Source organism: Mollisia scopiformis (genome assembly GCF_001500285.1).
Source record: "Mollisia scopiformis unplaced genomic scaffold LY89scaffold_4, whole genome shotgun sequence".
Classification (NCBI taxonomy): domain Eukaryota; kingdom Fungi; phylum Ascomycota; class Leotiomycetes; order Helotiales; family Mollisiaceae; genus Mollisia; species Mollisia scopiformis.
This window is the reverse complement of record NW_017263584.1, coordinates 1,290,566-1,313,632: the sequence shown is the minus strand read 5'-3', so window position 1 is coordinate 1,313,632 and position 23,067 is coordinate 1,290,566. Positions and strand designations below refer to the sequence as shown.

Here is a 23,067-nt window from a genome sequence, read left to right as displayed (position 1 = left end):
GTCATCGAATTATCCAACAGTGTCTCGAAGTCTGCAAAGGCAGTCAAGATGTGAACGAGGCTTGCAGTGCAATGGCCGATGTATTAGGTAATTACGCTATCCCAGAGGCCCGTCTCAGTGCTAAAATAACATCAACAGAACTCCTTGCTTAGATCGCTGTAGACTACAAGATTGGATACCTCGACCACTTCTCTGTTTGTGGTAATTGGCTGCAGTCGCCTTCCTCCATATTTCTATTCTATAAACCCATAAAATTCAAAACCAGTACTGATTCGCCTTGTCTTCTCATTCGGAAAGCTCGTAATGCACCACTGAATCTCGACCATGTCTCTCATCGTCCGAGTACACCGCTAGCTCTTGAGCTGGTGCTCTCGGCGCCGGCTCCCCATGCAGCTCTGGTTTGGGCATAAAGGCTTGTTGCAACTCTGGGTTTGGCATGAAGGCGTCTTGCTGTTCTGGTTGAGCGCTCTCTACCCTTCTCCGAACTCTGAATCTGCGAAAACACACAAAGCCGACAATGCCGAATATCAAAAGAGCAAGTGGTATCCCAATACCTATTCCAATCTTTGCGCCGCTCGAAAGTCCACTCGGGTAAGTTGGATTAGGGGGTGGTACCGTAGCCGTATTTGTAGGTGGTGTAGTCGGAGTTGAGCTTGTGGTAGGAGGTCCACTGGTAAAGAGTGTCGAATCAGACTCCTCCCACCACACGGGAATGCCGCTTCCCCAGATGCCATATCCATTATCTGATACTGAGACTGTTATTGTGCTTGGATCGGTTGCTGAGGTAGAAAACCATGAGTTCTGATTGACCTGGGGGTTGATATAGAGTAGAGTAGTCGAAGTAGATAATATTCCCGATGCGCATCCGTTGCTGCATGAATTATGAATGTCAAAGAAATAACCACTAGACTATAAGTCAGAAAAAGTCGCTCAAGTAATGGAAGAAGGAGTCGTACGATGGACAGCAAAGCACGGCGGTAGTAGAAGCGCCAATGCTCAGAAAGGTATCTTGAGCCCCATAGCTCTCTGTCATCCGCGTTGCTTGCACCCAGCCCAATGGGCACTGAGCAGGACTGTCTTCATGGTATCAGATGAGCAATATTCAGAAGGAAAGGCACACAGTAAAGACTAACAGTAATACAAGCTCCATCCGCTAGAAACAGCATTTGCAGTACTGCTTGGATAGCAGTCATGGTCAAAGTAATACGAGGGGCCTCCATACCCAAAGTACATGTTAGAATTCAATGTTAGGATAGACAGGCATGAGTTCGGAGGTGTAAATGTCGTTGTCACTGGACCCCGGTTGAAGGCTGCAATCGCAGCCGGGTCAGTGATTGTAGTAGTAGTCGTTGTTGACATCTTGACGAATATATTGGATGCACCAAGAGACTCGATGATCCCGAAAGTTGGTGCCAGGTGAAGAAAGGCAAAGAAGGGAGAAACGCGCAGAATAAGGCTCAATCTGCCGATCAAAACTGGAGGATTCTGCATGCAAGGAAGGGCATACCATTACCCCAAGGAAGAAGATCAAGCAAGGGTTGGGCCTTGCTCTTTGTAAATGTGCCCAGTAGAAATGTCACATAGGAACCGCCAAAGAGTTATAGTGGGGCAGTCAATTGTATTCGAACTGGAGTCGTATTGAAGCGCCAATCACAACTCTCCGCCCCAACTATTCAGCACGTACCACATAATGGCTGTCGTGGGTACGTGAGTACGACAGGGAGAAAAAGCTTCTATACTCGTCGCCAAGAGTAACTTAAGGAACAGGAGAGGAATGAATACATTCATGTTGTTGCAAATAAAGCTGTTCATGATTGTTGGTAGAAGGAAATAAAACAAACAACGCTGCAGTGGTTTAGGATTAACACATGGAGAGTGTTCTTGTGATACTGCATGCAAAGCCTCCTCATGTTCAGGGTATAATCCCACTGACAATGGCTTTCTGTAAGCAGAAATGCGAGGTGGCACTTGTAAAGCTTGATGTGCCGCATCTCGACGGCCGTGGTGCCCAGCTACCTTCCACCGCTTGACAAGAAAAGAATACTTCCCAGAACCTAGACAATTTCTGGAGCTCGTATGAGATGACTCCTATTCGAGAGATAACAGGAGGATAAATTTGCGGACTAAAGGTGAAGACATTACTGTATGTGCAACTTTGACATACGGTAGCAAGAGATTGATGATATCTGCCTCTCACTCAGCCTCGCGCTTCAGTACGAGACTTCGCAGAAACATAGGATAGCGATGAGGCTGAATACTAAAAACAGAACTGTCAGCCACACGCAATTGCTTGGCTCGTACCAGGCAGAACATCGCTTGTCAGGCAACTCTCGGGGGAGAGAGGAAAGCCCCTCCTGCTCAAAAGTGCCTTGCACAAATCTCTGTGTATAATGTAATCTATTATGGTTCTGTTGCTGAGCGCACAAAGACGTTTCTGGCCCCCTGAAATCTGTCCTTAAGAGCTTGAACTCGATGTAAGATCCAAGCCTAGCGAGAAAGAAGTTGAAATGGAAGGAGACCTTGAAGGAGTGGTAGAAGCGAGGCACATTCTCTCTGGCCTAATTCTTTCTAAGATCACACCCCTCGGAAGATAAACCGACCCCATACAATCATTAATTTCAGTTCGCGATCTCCTCCTCATATAATTTCTGATATGATCCTTCAAACGCATGGCAGCTGTCCGGTTGGTGCGATATTTCAATTGGGAATGGGCCGGCGCCCGAATCACGATGTTTCAAGTACATTGAATGGGAGTGAGCCGTACCAAATTTCCGTTGCCCCAAACACTGGCTGCCGCATTTATCATTCGATGCAATTTGTTTCTGATCGCCAGACCCAGGAAAATCATCTGTAAGGACCCGAGGGCTTGGCCCTCATCATCTAAACCATGTACGTTTCCTCGTTCTCTCATGTTCTAGGGTTGGCGAGACCTAACATGCTCAAATGAAGGAACGAAATACATCACCCCGCAGCTGGGTCCACGAATCTCCAATCTATGTGACTTCAAGTGGGTCAACATAGGTCCTTGGTCTACTCATAAAGCTTCTCTCTTCCACTTCTCAACTTTTCTCTCAAGCATCAGTCACTCTTTACATTTCTTTCTATACGCTCATTCGTTGCGCCATGCGCTTTTCAACTTCTATCCTGGTCGCTGCTGGAGCAGCGGCAGTCCTTGCAGCTCCCATCAGAGAAGAAGCATTTGATCCTTATGATGAGTGCGATAATGAGGATTTCACCAGTCACTCCGAAGCACCCCATACCTTCACACATGGAACACATTCTCATACTACAGCCGTGCCTCTTACAACCTCCGCCTCCATTTCAGCAAGCAGTATCGTCATTGCTACTAGTCTTCCTACCATTGAAAGCTCGAGCAGTCCTGTTTCCATAGTTGAAGCTTCAAGCAGTACTATTGTCTCAGTCCCCGTCCAGACCTCAGCAAGCAGTGTTGCCGCTATTGTGGCATCATCAACTCCAGTCAGCTCAAGCTCGGCAGAAGGTGTTGTTGCCTCCTCATCAAGCGCCATCGCAGACACCAGCTCGGCCTCAGTATCATCCAGCGCATCCTCATCCGCCAGTACTGGAGCTCTCGAATTCCTTGGTGTGAACGAATCCGGAGCAGAGTTTGGAAGCACAGACATCCCAGGAACACTGGGCACAGACTACACCTGGCCCAATACCTCTGCCATCCAAATCCTTATGGATAAGGGAATGAACATCTTCCGCATTCCTTTCCTCATGGAACGTCTTGCCCAAGGAACCATGACTGCATCCCTCGACGCCACCTACCTCGCAGCCTTGAAGACGACCGTTGAATTCATCACTACTGCCGGTGGACACGCCATTGTTGATCCTCATAACTTCGGACGATACGACGGCACGATCTTCACTTCTACCTCCGACTTCCAGACTTTCTGGACCAACGTCGCTACTGAGTTTGCAACCAACGACAATGTGATCTTCGACTGCAATAACGAGTTTCACGACGAACCTTCCAATACCGTCGTTGCGGATCTGAACCAAGCCTGTATCGATGGTGTCCGAGCAGCTGGTGCCACCACTCAGTATATCTTCGTCGAAGGCACTGTATGTTCCATCCACCCCTTTCAATACTCTCTTCATACTAACATTATCCCCCTAGTCCTACACAGGTGCCTGGACTTGGGTATCATCCGGTAACAGCGTAGCAATGGCGAACCTCACCGACCCCTCTGACAAGATCGTGTATGAAATGCATCAATACCTAGACTCAGACGGATCTGGCACATCCGCCACCTGTGTCTCTACCACTATCGGCGCTGAACGTATCGCTGCCGCCACTAGCTGGCTCCAAGAGAACGGCAAGAAGGGTATCATTGGAGAATTCGCTGGAGGAGCGAACTCGGATTGTGAGACAGCTGTCACCGGAATGCTGGATGCATTGGCAGCCGCTTCTGATGTCTGGATGGGTGCTCTGTGGTGGGGAGGTGGACCATGGTGGGGAGACTACATTTACTCTATGGAGCCGCCCAGTGGGACAGCTTATGTACCATATATCGATATTCTCACCAAGTATATCTAAAGAGGAGGTGGAAGAAACGTGGAGTGGAAGAGAGAAAGTCAACATCTGGATTGTTGACTGTTGGATTCTTGTACATAACTTTACTTTCTCGGAACAACAAATTTCCGGTGCACCAAAAGCACACGTTCATCATCAATATAGTTTCCACACGACGTGACCTCAGCCTCGTCACTTCAATTCCATCCTAGCCAAACTCCTGCATAGTTTTAAACGCATTTTTTTCGCCACCAAAAAAAATTTCGAGGTGGCATCTGCCGTCGGTCATCCCCAGACTGAGACAGGTGATTTCCCTATGACAGCTTTCTCTTATTCAAGCGCAACATGAGGGTTTTAGAGTCACTGCTTTCCAGAAATGGAAACAGGAATGGGGCATTGGCATTCTGCTGTTCGGTCTGTGAACTTGTTTGCGTACAGGCTTAAGGACCCTGGCGTCAACGTAGAGTTTTGTCACTCGGAAGTACTTTTTCACTTGTACTTTTTACTCTTTACTTTTCCTTTTGAAGTTGTGGCATGGTTTTGGGGAAAGCCTTGCGTTTTATTGCTGCTGTTGTTTTGAGCTTCTCGTTTGTTAAGCGAGGCGAGTTGAGATGGGTCAAGTATACTCCTGCAGATTTATAATAAACTTCTTCCTCGTTAATTCTCATTGAATAATCTCCCTAATACCATGCCCTCAAACGCATCCTTCTTCCTTTCCCATCCATTGATGATCCACTGCTTTCCCACCCTCACCACATCCTCTTGCTGCTCCTTGCTCCCCCACCCAGCAACTCTAGTTCCCCAACAGATCAGATGAGCACCAGTATGAATGATCGTCTTCCACTTCATCTCCTCATCCATCTCTCCGTATCCTTTGATGAAAGACTCTATCAGCCAAACCCCGGCATCGTAGTTTTTGAAGTGTTTCAACTCGTACAGCTCGGCTATCATTTGCCCGAGATCAAAAGCTGGGATTGAGAGTTGCGACATCTCCCAGTCAATCACAAAGACTTTCAGTTGCTTATCAGACGACTCCGGAATCGGGCCAGAAGGAAGAAGGACGCTGGTCATCTCAGTATGTAAGGTTTGGTAGAAGTGAGAATAGAAAAATGAACATACTTCCCACTCCAAAAATCACCATGAATCAGGTCTCCCTCCTTCTCATTCAGCTCCTTCGTCACACTCTGTGCAACATCTTCAAATAAGTCTCTCTTTTCCTCGAGTATCTCGGGAAAGCTCTCGATGGAAGCAATCAACCTCTGATAATTGATCACAAACTTCAGATCTCTCATAGCTTTATTGCCCTTCATCTCCTCCCTCACTTCTCTACGCTCTTCGCTATTACCCCAGACGTGAAAAGCCTTACACCAAGCTCCCAATGCATAACCTAACCGCTCACACTGAAGCTTCGTGACAGAAGCAGCATGAGTCAGGACATAAGTCTTGAGATCGAGAGATGACGGGAGATCGCTGTACACTTGCGTGTTTGTATCCTTGTCAAAGTGATAGAGATGCGGAGTCTGAACCTCAATCCCAGCATGGACGAGAGTGGGGAAGGAATGCAGATCCGTCAAGATCGTGCGCTCGTATTCCTGTATGGTCATCAATATCAATATCAAACTTTCAAACATAGCCAAGCGAGTATGAAAAGCAAGAAAAGTCCAAGTAAACTTACACATCGACTATCAGTCAACTTGAACCCCGGACTCGAAGCCACATACCCCTCCGTATGCTTGACAACCACCGTCTCAGTCCCATCTTCCAATTTCGTTTTCAATGTGCCTCTATACACGAAGTTCGCCGTCCCGCCAGTTAATTTGACCAGGCTTGAACAAGCGAACGGGCCGTTTTCAAGACTCGCTTGAACTTTCGTCGCTATCTCATCCGGAGTTTCTGTAGCCATTGTCGAAAGAAACAAAGAAGAGTGTCTACAGACAATTTGAAGAAACTAGCGGAAGTCTGACCGTTCACAATTGAACTTGAAGGAAACGAAAGAGGGATGAAAGGTGCAGATATAAGACGTCGTGTGGATTGAGAAGTGTGATTTCCAGATCGGGTAAGTAGGTTATGCCAAGTATCCGAGATGGTGCAGGAGAGTGAGTCATGCCGCTTTGAGGGATATACCTGCCGCTTCAAAGCTAACTTCATCTTCACACAAGCTGAATATTTTGACTCATTTGTGCTGCATGTTCGACCATAGCGAATAGGAGCATATGACAGATGTTACCCCAAGTAAGCCGAGGACAGGCTATACACAGAGCTAACTTAGCTAATTCCGTCCAATCTCGATTGTAATCAATATCACACGCACATGAAGACAAACAGGAGGTCTTGTAAAGTGATTGACGTTAAAAAAGAATACCATAGCAGTAAAGCTATAACCCCCAGCCATCGTAATGCGCCTTGCTAAACCATATCTGAAGCTGATTTTCCGACCAGCTTTCCCGCCCTTCGTAAAGTGTAGCCACTAACGCCATGCTAAGTTTCAGCAAAAAATACAATTCGACCTTCATAAGCTTTTGTTGTCCCTCGTTCACTCCGCGCTCTCAAATCTCATGCCCAGAACCCAACTTCCCTCGAATTCGACTCCTCTCCTGACTCTCGTGCCGGCTTTCTTCCAGACGGAAGCACCAAGACCGAGATCAGCGACGTAGAGTTGCCATTCTCGGCCCTTGCCAATTGCGTCCTCGTCTCCGATTCCTTCACCAAGAGCCATCGCCTCCAGCAGACCTTTCTTCGGTGCAGCCATAGCCACAACATAATTGGCATGGATGTAGAGTTGTCTTCCATCGATGATGCTGACCTTTCCAGTTGTCGGATCAATGCCAGTAGGAACATCAATCGCAAGCACTTCCGCCTTACTTCGGTTGGCCCATGCAATGAGCTCGTAAGCTGTTGCTTGATCTCCTGTTCTGAGCTCCTCGAATGAAATGGTAAGACCGAGAAGGCCATCGATGACAAGCTCAACGGGTGAAGCAAGATTCTTGATGAATTCAAGAAGCTCTGACTTCGTGACCGCCTTGCCTCCGAAGCTACGGAAGACCTTGATTTGACGTCTAAGGCCTACCAAAAGCTCCGATTCGCGTTCCAAGCCAAGGACACAGACCACAACACTAGCACCGTGATTTCGGAGATGTCTGGCTGCTGCGACGGCTCGGAGACCACTTTTGTTATTTCCTGCGAAAACAACGACTGTTGGGATGACCACATTGTTTCCAACATTCAAGCCGTCAGTGCGAGTATGTAAAGCAGACAAAGCGACCTCAGCAATACCACGAGCGGCGTTCTCAGTCATCATGTCCTCTGACAAACCAAGCTCGTTGTCGGCAATGTTCTCTAGATTGAGCATTTGTAGAGACGAGATTGGCTCGCAACGTCTATCCGACGGAACAAGGTAGAACAAAGCCTTGGCGTTGGTCGGCATCTTTACTGTATTAGTAAAGCCAGTGTTGACAGTCCTCTTGCGACTTACAGAGAGCGTCCTGGCTGGCTGCAACGGTTGCATGCCAGCGCTACCCTTGCGAGAAACAGGTCTTCGACTCGTAGATAGCTTGCTTTCAGCTCGACGGGAATGTCGACCACTTCCAGAGCCTCTCTGACTTGCCCTCTCCTCAATCTCATCACTATCAGCCTCGCTCTTGTAAGAACCACCCTTCGCCTTTCCATTTCCATTTGCTGCATCGAGGACGTTTTCGGTGTAGTGTAAATTCTTTCCACCAGATGTACCTGGTTTGGCCTTTGGTAATCTATTATGAGCAACTAATCGATCCTCGTCGGCCACACTATCCTCAGCTTGGATCTGGTTAAAGACAGTCCTCTTATCAAACTTCGCCAAGTTGTTTTCAAAGTCGAAGTCTCCCATCTCCTGGACATCAGTAGCGTCCTCAGTCGCCCATCCACTCATCTCCTTTCGCATCTTGCCCTTTTGGTTCTTCTTCAAAGTAGCAAACGGTTGGAAAGAGTCCACTGGTTCCAGCAAAGGTGTTTGTCTCCATCCCTTAGATCTAGTGGTCTCTTTCGTTGGTGCTGAAGCCGGATCATGACTACCTTCATCATTCTTGCGACCTTTTCGTCTACGGGTCCTCCGTGCTTTGACTGGTTGTAACTCAGGCTCGGGCGAAACCTCAGGTTCTGGTTGTGCAGCATCAAGTTCCTCCAAGACCAGTCCGTCGTCTACTTCCTCCTTGATATGAACCTTCTGCATGGGTTCTACCAGAGTCGCAGCTGGAGTAATGTCTCTCGTCGCATCCTTCTCCCTACCCGTCGCAGTTCGTGCCGAGTCTGTCCTCTCCATAGCAGCAGAGTTCCATTGCGCAGGTATGTTCGGCCTCAAATTCTGGTTCGGTGTTGGTCGCTTTCCTACACTCAGAATGGCAGGATCTTCGAAAGTCTTCCTCTCAGCAGGAGCGACAGGGATAGTTTTTTGAGCTTTCACGGTAGCACTAGGAGCTGTGTTCTCGTTGCGAGCTTCAATCAATTCAACGATTTCGGCGGCATTGATCGTGAATTCTGGGACATACTTTCCGTTCGCAGGGCAAGTTACTGTTGAAGGTCAGGACAATGGACCTTGAAATCGAGGGAAAGATAAGTTGAAAAGGGCATACCATTCCGCAAAGTCAGACTTTTGCCAGGTTCAATGCCACTGACGACTCCTCTTAATTGGGCGCCAGGTGGAGAACTGAGCGTCACCAGCATGGTGAGCCCAATGAACGCGTTCGACATCTCTGCTACCGTGTCTTGTGTTCCACCTCTCAGGATCCTAGGAGCGTTTCTGGAGAGCGCAAGAGAGGACTACTTTCGTAGAACACCTGAGGGCTATGCAGGCAAGGGTTGCGCCCAAGTTTGAGGAGAGGAGAAGAAGGGTTACGAACGAGATCGGTCAGTTGTGGAATTTCTGTGCTGGATATCGGTTTTTGTTCCTGTGAAGTCGCGTGGGTGAGACAAAAGTATATTTTCGGGATGACGGCGGGCCGCTTGTTCCTAGCTCGTCTGCTTATCGATAGGCAGTACTAGAGCACTTGCTGTGTAACTTCACCTCATCTTTAGTTGAACATCTCAGACAGTCGAGTCATGCTTTGATAGACGTATAAAGACTAACACTGTATTGTCAAAAAGGGCATGATATGTTTCCTGACAAACCTGTCATTCGTTCATATCAAGGCGTGAATTATTTGCAAACTGAGCGTTTACTGAGACTTTCGGGTCACATTTCCGCGGTGCTGTTTGATACTCCAACGTTCCACAACCCAGGAAACCCTTACTCAGTTGGTTGTAAATTGTTCCAGAATGCTTAGAACATTTGCATTTCTAGGGATAGCATCGGACATGCTGTGTGCAATCGATACTCTTGAAGAAAAACTCTGTAAAGTACCAAACTGTGAGATCTAGGACGGTACCATCGAAGCGATAAGAATATGTGAGAACAAGTGAGCAACTTTATTTAATTCGTAAACATGGAATAACTAAAGCAGGTCAAACTGGGTAATAAATCAATGTATTGTTAAGATTACACATCACTTACTAATCAACCATTTTTGATTGTTTGGGTTGTTCATTTCTTTATCTTCAGTGCACTTTGTCTAAAGAAGCAGTGAGCAGTCTGCCATATATAATTCCCACTACAGTCCTAGACGCCAGCTCCAATTCATCACATCGATATCTCTAAGTATGACATCTCCCGAGCATAAGGATGCAGGTGGTAATCTTTCAACCAACACGACTTGCTTGACTTTCTGTACATATAAGCACACTCTAGCAAGGCCAAGAGAAGCTATGATATACTCTCAGAATATCGAAGCAATACTTTCGTGATATAATCCTGACCCTAACCCAAGCTTTCACAAACAGGCATTCAACCGTAAGCCGCCATGACGCTTTCTTCCTCGTCGAAGTCGAAGTCCCGAGACATCTTTCCCTTTGTGAACTCCTCCTCATATGATTTTGCCTTCTTAGGCGGCGGAGGCTTCGCAACTGTCGGGTGCTCTAACGCCTTGTTGACACTGTACAAGCTGTTGTAGAACTCTGCTACTCTCGGATGAGCCATGACCTTGTTCTTATCGAAGTTGCGAACTTCGAGTCCAGCCTGGCTTGTAGCACGACTGAGTGCAACATATGCTTGGCCTTTCTCGAATACCTTCTTCAGGTCAATTTTAACACGCTCGAGAGTTTGACCTTGAGCTTTATGGATGGATAGTGCCCATGCCAGGATAAGAGGTAGTTGCGACCGGGAGGCTTGTATTTCTCCGCTAGGAAGCTCCACCTTCCATTCTTCGTGCTGTACTAACAGGGTTCTATACGAGCCATCTGCCATGGGGAAGTGTACAAGTGGATACAGCTGGCCTAACTCGGAGGCTGCTTCCCTCTTGGCAATTGTGGCTCTGGCATCGCGGCCATCTTCGCTTAGATCCTCCGTAAGGACGTCCTCATCCATAGCCTCCGGATGGTTCTCGTAGATCTCGAAATTCTTCTCTGTCATGAAGGCTATAACTTTGCCAAGAGAACCATTGACCAGCCCATCGTCCATGTTCTTGATGAGCATGACTTGCGCACCTTTTTTGAGTTCGAGAGTCTTCGGTGCCATCATGTTTGAAAGTAATTTGTCACGCATTGTCTCGTCCGTCATGTTTCCGCCGTCTCGAGCTTCATATCTGTACGCCTTTCCATGAAGGTCTCGCATTCTGTAAGCATTGGAGCTCTCGACTTCGTTCCTTGTTGGAAATCTACAATCACGTGAGCTTTTGTCATCGTGAACAACAGAGAACACTTACAACTCGGTAGCAACTACAGCATCCCGAGACTGAATAGGCCTGCTTAACTTCTTGAATGCGGCGACAGTCTCGTCGGTGATTTTCCCAAGTCGCATCTCATTAAGCATGTTTGCAAAAACTGTACCAATAAGCATTGGTAGTGTGGAAAGCTATGATCACAACTTACCGGGATCTTTTTGACGGAATACTTCGGTCAGGCCAATAGTATGATGTATCGCTGTGGCCCAAGTGCCAGCATCAAAGGCAAACTTAGCTCCTCTGCTCTTGTTGTCCTGATCAGGCACCGGGGGAAGTTGGAAGAAGTCACCCGTGATTACAAGCTGGATTCCACCGAATGGTCGGCCATTGTTCCGCATTGCTCGTGCAATGCCTTCCAACTTATCGAACAGATCACCATCCACCATCGAGATTTCATCAATAACCAGAATCTTAGTTCGAAGCCAGCGGTTTTTGGCCTTCTGATTTCGTTTGATCTTTTTGACCAGAGCCGGGACATCCTCCTTTCCAAGTCCGATACCTCCAAAACTGTGCAAAGTTTGGCCACCGATATTACAAGCAGCCAAGCCTGTAGAAGCGGTGACCGCCACACGATCAGGCTCCCGAATGTGCTTCTTCCTCAGTTCGGCAATGATTGCCCTCATCAGGACCGACTTGCCTGTACCTGCAGATCCGGTGAAGAATACACTCTTCTGTTGTCCAACAACTAGATCGAGGACCCTCTGCTGTTCTTGACTCAATGTGATGGCAGCCATAGTAACCTTCGACTTATGATGACCGTCTGCTGCATCACGAATTCCCTGCTCAACAGCTTTTTTGGATTTTTGCTTGAACTTCTTCTTCTCTTCCGCAACAGCACTGCCAGTATTATTCCATGGCATTTGCTTGTCTTTCTTGTCTTTCGGAAGTGGCGTGAAATTGAACATTGAGCCCTTTTTTGAGTAGACAGGACAATTGGCCCCAGAGTGCCCGGTTTTCCTACATTTAACGCAAGTAACTGGCGAGGTCGATGATGTTATGGCTGCCATCTCATCGGCTTCATCCTCCTCCATAGCAGCAATTTGATCCCTTTCGGCATTTGCTTGTATCCAAGGTAGAGTTCTTCTCTTCTTCTGTTGGGCAGGCTCTCGACCGGCTGATGTACTTCCAGCCTCCTCTGCTAGCTCCTCAGAACTTCTTTTCTTCGCGACGACTGTTGGATGCAACTTATGTGACGGTGAGGAAGACGACCAAGTTTGCGCGCTGCTTGGTAGATTTTGTGAAGAAGGTGGGTGTATAGAACGCTTGTGTTGTGGTAACGAATATGGAGATGGCGAAGGACCTGCCGTCTTATGTTGGCTCGGATTTGGAGGAGGCGCCATAGACATAGGTAGTTCGTAGTCGATGTCGAGGTCAATATCTGCATCGTCTTCGAAATCGTCCAAGTCGAAGTCCACTGGGAGCTGCTTCGTACGAACAGCATCTTCTTGCGTGAGATCTATAGTATCTGGGGTATTCTGAAAGGAGTCTTGTTTGCTGAAGATGGATGGAACGCTATGAGCTGTACTTTGCATAACAGAACTGGTGGTGCTTCGTTTTGAGTTCGGTCTGATGTTAGGGGATTTAGGGCGGAGAGGATTCGCAGCATTGGTATAGCCAGTAAATCCACCAATTGACTGTGATGATTGGCGTGCTTTCTTGAATTGTTCGTCGATTTTCGCATTCTGAGCTGGACTGCTCGAGGGGAAAAGTTGTTTTGCCAATTCGTTCTTCGGATTCGAAGTCTCAAAGGACTTCGCGGCTCGTCCTAACATCGCGTCTGCAATGGACGAGTATCGGTTTCTAAGATCGTGTACATAGAAACTTGACGAGATAAGGGGTCGCTGTGGCAGTCGGAAATGCGGCTGTAGTCCCCGCGAAGTAAGGGTGAACGCCACAGAAGACCTCAAGCCAGGCGGCATACACTTGGTCTGAAAGATGCTTGAGAATTGTGGTCAATCCATCAAGCGTCGCAACGGTAATGGATTTTGTCTTCGGTTTGGTTCAAAGGTACAAGTTGGATGACTTCGCGTGGAAAGCGCGACGCATGAAAACACGCTAGTGAATTGATTACTGTATTATGTAATCAAGGCAAATGGTCATCACCACTGATAGGTCGGCGCCAGGATTGGGAGCAAAAGTCATTCAACATCTAGAGGTCACGGTGGAAATATTTACACACAAGTCATATTGTCATTACAGTCTTTCAGACTACATTCTTACTTATGTAACTACCGCCCACCTCGATACGACAACAATGACCAAGCAGTGAGACGGAAAGAACTGGGTAGTCGCTGATAGTAGATTCGTGGACTCATGAGTACGAGAGGCGAATGAGAAGCCAGAATCAGAATGCCGAACAAGATCCAAAGTCGACGATAACCTAGAAAAACAACTTTTTGTCGACGAAGAATCACCTTCCCAACAGTAATGAACAGAGAAATTGTGAATAAGCGCATCTTGAAATGAAATCGTCCTATGCAAGCATGCTGAACGGCCTAGCCGAAGTGAAGGGCCAGGACAAGAAGAACAGATGCAGAATAGAAAAGACCGCTGCCAGATTTGATATCCCAATCCCTGCGAAACCATAGAAACTCATACCATCAAACACCCTGACATAGTTTGCAAGAACTGTCAGAAATTTACGTCTAGCCTTGGTAACCATTGAAAGCACCTCCAAAGCTTTGGGCTGCTGGTGCACTCCATTGGGCAGTAGGTGTGGGTGCACCACGACCATATCCTCCAGCGCTGGCAGAACCTCCATAGCCCATTTGTTGACCTGCATATTGACCAGGGGATTGGGCTGGCGGTCCACCATATCCACCTTGCTGACCAGGGAACTGGCCTGGAGACTGCTGGTTAGCCATCGGTCCGGCTGACTGAGGGCCTTGTTGTTGAGGCATACCACCATATTGAGGGAAGTAAGCGGCGGGAGTTCCTGGGTAACCTCCAGGAGTCGCACCGCCTTGTGGGCTGTAACCTTGCTGAGATCCATCGAAGGCTCCTCCGGCCGAAGTAGGCGCCTTATCCTTACCCCACTGAAAAAAATGTTAGTGGTCTGATCAAACTATTAGGGTTAGGGAAACGTACACTGCACTTGAGAGGGCGTCCATTGACGTTGTAGCCGCTTAACTGACAGATAGCCATGGCTGCATTTTCATGGGTGTCCATCTTAACGAAGGCGAATCCTCGATCAGCTTGGAAGCGAGTCTCGACGACATATCCGAAGTTTTGGAAGAGGGGAACGAGGTCATTCTGAGTGGTGTAAGGGGTCAGGTTGCCAACATAGCACGTGGTTTGCCATTGGGGAGTTTGTTGGACGATCATGTCGTAGCTCTGAACACCATGGGTGGGGAAGTGGTGATGGCCGAATGGGGTTGTAGGAGTCATGCCCATAGCAGACATAGCTTGTTGCTGAGAGATCGACGGTTGTCCCTTTTGATTGGCCCAGTTGCAACGAATTGCACGCGACCCAAGCCATTCACCATCCATGGAACTCAGTGCCTTTTCTGCATCCTGTCGTTCACGGAAAGCGACAAAGCCATAACCTCTGGACCGACCGGTCTTCATGTCCCACATGACGCGTGCTTCGGAGACGGAGCCAAAAGCGGAGAAAGCTTGGAGGAGGACTTCATCGTTGACCTCGTTGGACAGATCGCCGACGAAAATATGGAAGTGGTTGGAGGTATCTTCCTTGTTGGAGGTGTTTGATTGATACGCCCAGTTGACACGGATTTCCTAGATCGAAGGTCAGCGAAATCAAGACACAAAGGAGGGTGTTACTCACCGCTTGGTGAACGCGTCTGCCGTTGAGGGTTTGCATGGCTCGTTCAGCCGCTCCTGGGTCGTCGTATTCAACAAAACCGTAGTTGAATCCCTTCGACTGAAACTGGTACCGCGATTAGTATGCTGAAAAATTTGTGGGGCAACAAAAAAAAGTTTGGAAAAGTAAAGGTGAACTTGTGTGAAATCCCTCTAGAAAGAGAATTTGACGCAGCCTTAGGTGCTAGAATTCTCAAGGATTTGACACAGATAAAGTTGATACTGACAGCACCTACATTCTTGTCAGGAATGATTTTGACATTTTGGACATGACCAGTAGTTTCGAAGATTTGACGGAGCACATCTTCTGTGACTCTGGGATCAAGACCTCCAACATACAAAGCACGCTTATTCGGCTCAGGTGCAGCACGGCGCACAAATCCACCAGCGCTATCAGGCGACATCATGCCTCCATTCTCGCCCATTGGTGATGTGATGGCCGTCGGGATCGGATTGGTGTTCTGTGGGATGATAACCGGAGGAAGAGGTGGTGGGGGCATATGAGGATTCGTTTGACCGTTATGACCGTTTTCGTAGCCCGGCGCACCAGCAGTGGTCTGCGGTGGTGGCGGGAGCTGAGCGCTAGAAGGAGGGGGACCGTTATCAGACATCGTAGGAAATTCGACTATTCAAGAAAGATGAGACTGAAGTTGAGCTGGAAGGCTGTGCGATTTGCGAAAAATTGAGCCGCAGAGCAACTCGTTCAGAACGCCGACGATGATCGAAAAAATCGAGATGGTAAAGAGGACAAGAAGGCAGAGCTCAATGCTTTATGTTGCTTCGATGCTTGGGGTAGTCTCGTATGACTCGAACGATAAGAAGTGCGAGCTCAAACTCGAGAAATCGATTAGACGACAGCGCGAAAATGGTTCGATGAGGAAAGGTGAACGGGTCGACGATGAGAAAACCGCGTATAGAAGAGCCCAGGCGCTGCTTTGAGAGAGGACGACGCGACAAATGTACCTATCCGCAGGAAGACGAGATGGGTACGACAACGAAGAGGGACGGGAGCCGACGACGACGAGAAGACTTGTGAAAGAGGAAGAAGGCGACGACGAGTGAGGATTGACGAGAGGACGGGTGATGACTGATGTAAATTTGAATGGAAGAAAGGAATCACACGAAAGAGGACGAGAGGAAAAGAGAGGGAAAAAACCGCTCGAAATTCCAGACGCCTGGTGATGATAAGAAACGCAGAATATTATTTCTCGCTCGGAGGGGGAGGTGGAGGTAGAGGAAGAAAGAAGAGGAAGATATCGTGAGGAAGTTTCTCGTTGGCGATGGTGAGAGGGCTGCGGTGCTGCTGGTTCGGCTCTAGCGCAGCTGCGCGGGCGCTGGAGGACGATGGTTGGACCCTGCGCGAGCGAATTTGAAGAGGCAATATCTGGTGATGATCGGGTTGGATTGCGAGAGTTGCACTTTGTTTTGAAGATGGTTCTTAATCACAGCTATCCATTTGTATATATTAATGCTACCGCAAGTGCAGACTTGATATCTCTTGAAGCTGGTGGATGGGTGTGCCGTTTCTAGTGTTGTGATACGGTATGAGGCAAAGAAGCAATTATTATGTACGGAGAGGCTCACTCAATTCTCGGGCCGCCCTGCTTCTGTACGGCAGGATTTCTGCATCCGAACTGGCCGCCAATTGGGAGGCCGTCCTGTACTTTTGAGACGTGTTGAAGAGGTCAAAGACGCCAATACAGAACAATAGTCTTGTCATATGTATGCCCTTTTACTATCGTGCCCTGCTCTCACATCATACCTAGCTAAGACTCCCAAACTAGAGATAGGCGCCATGTCCTTCACGCTAGACTTTTCATGCACGTTGCGATGAGATGAACGGTCCCCTCTCGCGCATCGTTTCCCGGGGTGCTCGCATGAATGATTTCCATGACGGAGTTCTGGGGAGATTACTTCTTTTCGAGGCTTGATGAATTCGGACGTGGCAGCAGAGGGCTTTATGAAATAACAGGGAATACCTTGAAGCTTTGTAATTGAACTTTCAGCTGGGGAAAACGTTGTGATACTCTCGATAAGATACGACATGAGAGAACTTCCTAGTTCGTACTGCCTGCATGTGAACAGCTGCAGCGGTGCACGACTGTGAAGTTTGTACGATGTCCAAATTTAGTAACAGTAATTGATGTCTCCTATGATTCACCTCATCGCAGTAATCATACATACCTTTTGACTCAGTTCTCCAGCTTCCAGTCGGTTCGGAAGTCTAACTCCAACGTTTGCTAGGTCAGAAAGTTCGCGTCCAAAATAGACTTTCCTTTCTAGAGTAGCGTCGGACAGGGTGAGGTCCCGCACAGCACGGACATTGTGAACACCAACGTCAAGAGGCTGAAGCCTTGCACTGCTCTTCCTTCCCCGTTGAGCGTGGAACCTCAATTCTGTGAATTTCGAAGCCGGCAGAGATATTTTATCTTCACTCTACTTACCCGACGACATACCCGAGGACGACATACCCGACGAAAATCCCTACCCGGCCATCAATTCAACATGTCGCAACCACGGCCCAAGAATCCCTTGGATGTGCTCCAGAGCATGATCAACGCGATTGTGAAGAAAATCAATCACCCATCTTGGACTTTTTACTGATATTTGGTAGCTCATAGAGACTGGCAAAGCTCTGCGAAGTGCTCAGAAAGAGAATGGACGTCCTTCGACCGCCGCGACCACTCGCTTGCGCGCCATGGTACCAAGCACTACAGACAACTTCCACCAGGCCCTCGATGACATTGAGTGCGAGATTGTGAGATAATCCCCATCGTTTGGTTTCGAAGTTAAATCTCATAAGTGAATAGTTACGCGCGAAAGCAGTGATCTTCAGAGACTATGAAGAGCTACGATCGAAACGACTGGCGTTGGAAAACCCAGAACCCATCATCGAGGAACCGGAACCACAGGCCATGGAGGCAGATATGAATGGCACATCTTCTACACCTGCGGACACCACACAGGATACATCTACGCCAATCAAAGCAGAGCCCAGACTAGTCGAAAGCCCAGAGAAGGAGGCAGTGCTGTCTGAGGATACCCTCAAGCAGGAGACATCGGAAGCTACAAACGATATGAAGGGACAGAATCTGACTCCGCCAAGCTCCGGGAATGCAAATGGGGCAGACTCTAAGCCTATAGGCCTTGGAATAGACACCGACGGGGCAGTAGATGGGCCAGGTCCGGCGACAGCGGAGCTTCAGAACTCGTCCATTGACTCGTTATTCGGGCCCGATGACAACAATGCCGGCGACTCTGCCCTTGACTTCGGCATCATGGACTTCCTTACAAATACCAATACCGAAGGAAACGATCAATCACAGAATAATCAAAACAACGATTTTGATCTTGCCAATTTCGGGAGCTCTACACAAGACTTCAACATGCCAGATCTGAATACATCTGCAGATACCAACACCAATAACAACAATTCAAATGATGCCAACAAACCTAACGATGATCCATTCGCCTCCTTAGGAAATCCTGGCGGGGACAGCATGGATCTGGATCTGGACCTCGACATGGCCGGTGCTGGCGACAGCGTATTTGATGATATGTTCTTTGTTGACGAGACCAACAATTTAGGTGGAGGAGACATGGAACATGGGGAGTTCGACAATGCTTTCTTCGGCCTTGAATAGATGTATAGTATGTTTGGCATCGAGAATCGTTGATTTATCTCCGCAGATACGTAGAGAATTGAATGCACGAAGATCTTTGACAACACCCATTACCGGATTATCTTCATTCTCTTTTGAGTGTAAGTTAGACCGGAAGTCGCTGGCATCTAGCAAATTGCGTCAAGGAGATTGCTCTTTTTTTGGTTATACACAGTTCACTGCATCTAGTGTTTGTTTGACTTTCTCTGGAGTCTTTGAGCATGTCTTTAGTGAAGGAAGTTGCAGCACGAAATAAAGCTTTCAAATCTTGAAGAAGCCTACATGAACATCTAACTAGGTGGAAACATTCCGGTAGCAAAGGGGTGGCTAAGCAGCTTTTCTATCAAACACCAGATGCGGACATCATGAACTACCATATCATTTTATGTTATTTTTAGCCTTCATTTCATCTTCTTTCAATATCAGTACTCTGGCATTGGAGATTATCCTTCATACATAACTACCTCTTTAAGCACGCTGTCTTCTCTAGCAAACTCTAATCATGCCCTCATCTTATCTGGTATATAGGCATCAATCTTGGAGCAGAAAATTAGGGACTAACACTGCCAATGATATTGAGAAACAATAGCCTCAGCAAGAACCATGCCTCCAAATCCATTCTGCTGCCAAGCAGCTATTCCGCACACCATTCAACACCTACACAGCATCATTAATGCCAATGCAACACACAATCCCTTGAAAGAGCCAATCTCTCCCGGACCCCTCATCACGTCTTTCGTCCTATTCGTCATCACCAATCCAACGGCAATCTCTGCTCCCAAGCCAGCTCCATCTGCTCCTCCTGCAATACTCGATCAGACCCGCCCGTCATCTGCCTATAAGCTAGCCTCTCCATACTCTTCTTCCACCATGTGGTCACAAATGTTGACAGCTCCGTCATGGTCAGATAGCTATGTTCCTCCACGCCATGACGACTCACCTTATAGACCCTGGCCTCTACCGAAGCTTCCAACCGCGACTTTTCGCACCCCTAACCCCTATCCTGAAGATTCAGACTACATCAAGGTCCCATCAGACTCCCCGTCGGAGCCAGGTAAGCAAGTTCTCATGCTAGAATGCCATTCTTCTGGCTAGGAGCTTCTCACCTAGCAGCTATGGAAAAGCCAAGATATAACAGCCGAGTCAATCTCTTAGCATCCAAACCCACCTACACTCTGTTCAAGCTGACGCAATACCTAGGAGGCATCCTCATCGGCCACTCCAACATATTCTTCGCCATGCTCGAACTCAAATGCGCCCACCCCACCTCCATCAACGACCAAAGCCCAGCCTCCCTCACCTTACGTCACGATCTTACTCGATACTTTGCCGCGTGCGAGGAACTCAGAGGAAAGGATACGGTGCTAAACGCGAATAGTAGAGTTTTGGGAAGGCGTTGGGCAGAGATCACATTGGAAGAAGCGAAGGAGTGGTTGAGGAAAGTAGGGTTTAATGGGGTGCTGTTACAGGGTGTGGGGGATGGGGTAGAGAGGTTTTGGTGTGAGGTGCATAAGTGCTGGTGGGAGATGAGGGTTTGGGTTAATGAGGGAAGTTCGTTATTGAGTGAGGGAGCGGACAAAAGCATGAATTCGTTGTTATTTTGAGATGAGGAGCTGAAGATCTAGGACATTTTGAGGAGTTCAGACATTGCAAATCATAGGCACGTCTTGGAAAGTCTAGTACATTTTTCCGCAGTCAGACCTTAAACTCGGGAAGCAGGTCCAAAGTCTAATATTGTTTCTCCCAGGGCTCAGACAATGAACTCGGCAAGCATGCTCCTCCTTTCTTCAAGTGAACAACCCCTAAAACAATGCCCTCCCCCAACACTGCTAAGTGGCAGAACGTATAAAGACTCTGGACAATCAAACTCATACTAATAATCTGTAGGCTTAACAAAGGAGAAAAGCCAAAAACCAGAATTACTAGGATGTAATTAGTGTGCGTACTTCAACTTGAGTAGCAAGACCTCTCCTTAGTGATTGGCAACCAACTGTTTTCTCCACGATACAATACATGTACGGCGTAAAAACCTATTCAGTGATATCAAGAACAACCTCCCCGCCTTTCGAAGCCGTGTGATTAAGAGTTCTGAGGTACTTCCCTTTATTACTGTAACAAGCTCGACTTACGCTATCTGCGCGAATTGCGCTGTCCGCGCGTTTTGCGCAAAATGCGCGATTAGCGGAATCTGCGCTGTGAGCGGGACTTTGCAGTACAAGCGAAATGCAGTAATCTTGAGTCAAGCATTCAATATTCGTTGAAGTATTTTAGAGTTTGAAAGCATGTTTGATATGGAATCCTAGTTCTGATATCTGTTCTCAGTTTCATGGCTAGAATTGGCATCAATCTGCAGAGAATCGTTAACATGGAGAACTTGGACTTGCTACATTGATTGGTTTCCATGATATTATTTTGGAATAGAGGATACGGTCATACAAGATATGGGGCTGCCAGCCAATTGGAGGTCTTTTCCAGACAGCTGGGTGGAAAAATTCGTTCATAAGATATCTCGAAGCCAATTAATGCGGTAGTCTAAGGTGGTTTTTCAGTTCGAAGCCCAAGCTTGAGGACTGTTTAGAGCAAACCTACCTACTTGTCTCAATGTAAGCTTCTTCCATCTTCTCTAATCTGGAACAGGAAACGAGTTGGCCTTGGCTGTTCTCAGTTAACATAAGAATCGTGACCACGTGACTATGTGGTCCGTAGCTCAGTCCAGATCGAAATCGCACCACAAAATCCAGTTCAAGGACTTGGAACACTTCCTCTTCCTACCACACATACTCTCGAGCATAGAAGGCATTCGGATACATCAAAGTGCTGCAAAAAATCTCAAGATGCGACCTCAATCAGAACAACAAAGCTACCCCTTTCTCCCTCGCTTAGCAGCAATGGAGACACATCAAGTTGCCTATTCTCCTTCTAGCGAGGGGTCTCTTCAGAGGCTCACAACAACACCACCTTCCCAACAATCCGGATGCAGTCTCTTCAGCCTACCTGCAGAATTGTTTGACGAGATCTTGGGCTATCTTTTGCCACCTGCAACTCTCGTCACACTTCTTTCTAACCCAAGAAATCCCCATGATCCATCTATCAATGTCAAATACAGGGTTTATTGTCATGATCCGCAGCAAACAAAGCAGCGGACATATTCTGAGGATGATCGAATCTATCCTGCTATCCTCTATACATGCAAGCAGATGTATGCATACACTGAGTGGTTCTGGGATAGGTATACATTTGCCTTCACTGCGGAAAAATGGCAACATATGCACTACTCGTTGTAAGTAATCCTGCACTGAAATCAATAGTATCTTGGCTGTTGCGTTTCGGTATCGAATTCACTGACTGGTCTTTGATAATAGCTATACAAAAAGCATAGAACTCGATAACAGCCTGACAAGGGGCAATCCATTCGCTGGCCTCACGGACCGCCTCAAACACGCAGAAGTCGAACTATCGATCATGGATTCCCATCGACATGCAAAATTTGCGTATAGAATATTCCAGCTCTTGAAAAACTGCAAGAACTTGCAATCGGTCACTCTCCGCAACAACTCAAGCCGCTGCCCTGAAGACGACATGTGGCTAGATATCATTTGCCACCAAGCTCCTGCAATTGTCGAACTTGATGTTCCATTCGAAACCGAGATATTGAGTGCTTTTGCTTGTGTGGGAGGGGTCGTAGCAGCTTTTGGCTCTCTCATTGCGAGAAATGGGCCCTTGGCGAAGGTCAAGAGAAAGATGATAATAGATATTCCACCAGAACTCAAAACCGACAACCGAAACGCAGCACCATGGCGTTTAAGAGGAACACAATGGCTGAATCGTTGGCTTCGTATTTGGCACAGGCACTGGGGAGGAGAGTTGCGAATCAATGGTACCCTCGTCAGGATGGACAATCAACAGTGCCAACGAGTTCTGCTGAATGTTGGACCCAGCAAGCCCGATCCCGATTCAATTTTTGGAGGACAAGAACTCAGAGCCGCCCTCAGTGTGGACTTCAAGCCTGTGGTGGACATGGCAGAAGAAGAAAAATTTCTTGGTAAGGCCGGAAATCTCACCACTGTAGTGGTTGAATATCTAGCCAAAAGAGTTCAGTTGCGTGGCATTGATGATGGGAGTGTACCTACTTATATCCTCGACAAGTTGGGTTGGCGCCGAAGATTCTGAATAAAGACTGAGGAAGAACTGGCACGCATAGTAAACGTAAGGATGACAATAAGTGCAGCTCACAGTTGAAGAGCTGAAAAAAAGAAGCTTTTGT

General features: G+C 47.6%; 8 protein-coding genes across 8 annotated transcripts; 4 read left to right on the top strand and 4 right to left on the bottom strand.

Annotated features, from left to right (window-relative positions):
- Positions 1-177: 177 nt before the first annotated feature.
- Positions 178-1,359, bottom strand: LY89DRAFT_778329 (uncharacterized protein; the record flags this gene model as incomplete). The annotated part of the gene is made up of 3 exons (XM_018222202.1): positions 178-904; positions 957-1,077; positions 1,134-1,359. 3 exons carry the CDS (start codon positions 1,357-1,359, stop codon positions 286-288), a joined length of 966 nt encoding a protein of 321 aa, XP_018076339.1. The 3' UTR covers positions 178-285.
- Positions 1,360-2,657: 1,298 nt separating this feature from the next.
- On the top strand, positions 2,658-4,693 carry LY89DRAFT_681333 (glycoside hydrolase). The gene is made up of 3 exons (XM_018214264.1): positions 2,658-2,889; positions 2,950-4,086; positions 4,142-4,693. The coding sequence occupies exons 2-3, from the start codon at positions 3,124-3,126 to the stop codon at positions 4,559-4,561; spliced, it is 1,383 nt and encodes a 460-aa protein (XP_018076338.1). The 5' UTR covers positions 2,658-2,889; positions 2,950-3,123; the 3' UTR covers positions 4,562-4,693.
- A 386-nt stretch (positions 4,694-5,079) lies between these two features.
- Positions 5,080-6,564, bottom strand: LY89DRAFT_778327 (uncharacterized protein). Its single transcript, XM_018222201.1, has 3 exons — positions 6,213-6,564; positions 5,657-6,129; positions 5,080-5,600 (listed from the first exon to the last, which is right to left on the bottom strand). The coding sequence occupies exons 1-3, from the start codon at positions 6,438-6,440 to the stop codon at positions 5,195-5,197; spliced, it is 1,107 nt and encodes a 368-aa protein (XP_018076337.1). The 5' UTR covers positions 6,441-6,564; the 3' UTR covers positions 5,080-5,194.
- Positions 6,565-6,869: 305 nt separating this feature from the next.
- Positions 6,870-9,479, bottom strand: LY89DRAFT_681332 (YjeF N-terminal domain-like protein). Its single transcript, XM_018214263.1, has 3 exons — positions 9,142-9,479; positions 8,010-9,079; positions 6,870-7,961 (listed from the first exon to the last, which is right to left on the bottom strand). Exons 1-3 carry the CDS (start codon positions 9,257-9,259, stop codon positions 7,071-7,073), a joined length of 2,079 nt encoding a protein of 692 aa, XP_018076336.1. The 5' UTR covers positions 9,260-9,479; the 3' UTR covers positions 6,870-7,070.
- A 4,393-nt stretch (positions 9,480-13,872) lies between these two features.
- Positions 13,873-16,103, bottom strand: LY89DRAFT_390534 (uncharacterized protein). The gene is made up of 5 exons (XM_018207187.1): positions 15,369-16,103; positions 15,107-15,208; positions 14,410-15,057; positions 14,225-14,357; positions 13,873-14,164 (listed from the first exon to the last, which is right to left on the bottom strand). Exons 1-5 carry the CDS (start codon positions 15,750-15,752, stop codon positions 13,968-13,970), a joined length of 1,464 nt encoding a protein of 487 aa, XP_018076335.1. The 5' UTR covers positions 15,753-16,103; the 3' UTR covers positions 13,873-13,967.
- A 1,543-nt stretch (positions 16,104-17,646) lies between these two features.
- On the top strand, positions 17,647-18,785 carry LY89DRAFT_694405 (uncharacterized protein; the record flags this gene model as incomplete). Its single annotated transcript, XM_018216703.1, has 3 exons — positions 17,647-17,706; positions 17,756-17,899; positions 17,952-18,785. The coding sequence occupies 3 exons, from the start codon at positions 17,647-17,649 to the stop codon at positions 18,783-18,785; spliced, it is 1,038 nt and encodes a 345-aa protein (XP_018076334.1).
- Positions 18,786-19,406: 621 nt separating this feature from the next.
- LY89DRAFT_778322 (uncharacterized protein) lies at positions 19,407-20,407 on the top strand (the record flags this gene model as incomplete). The annotated part of the gene is made up of 2 exons (XM_018222200.1): positions 19,407-19,857; positions 20,004-20,407. 2 exons carry the CDS (start codon positions 19,407-19,409, stop codon positions 20,405-20,407), a joined length of 855 nt encoding a protein of 284 aa, XP_018076333.1.
- Positions 20,408-21,496: 1,089 nt separating this feature from the next.
- On the top strand, positions 21,497-23,014 carry LY89DRAFT_768241 (uncharacterized protein; the record flags this gene model as incomplete). The annotated part of the gene is made up of 2 exons (XM_018221777.1): positions 21,497-22,083; positions 22,196-23,014. 2 exons carry the CDS (start codon positions 21,497-21,499, stop codon positions 22,971-22,973), a joined length of 1,365 nt encoding a protein of 454 aa, XP_018076332.1. The 3' UTR covers positions 22,974-23,014.
- Between the last annotated feature and the right edge of the window lie 53 nt (positions 23,015-23,067).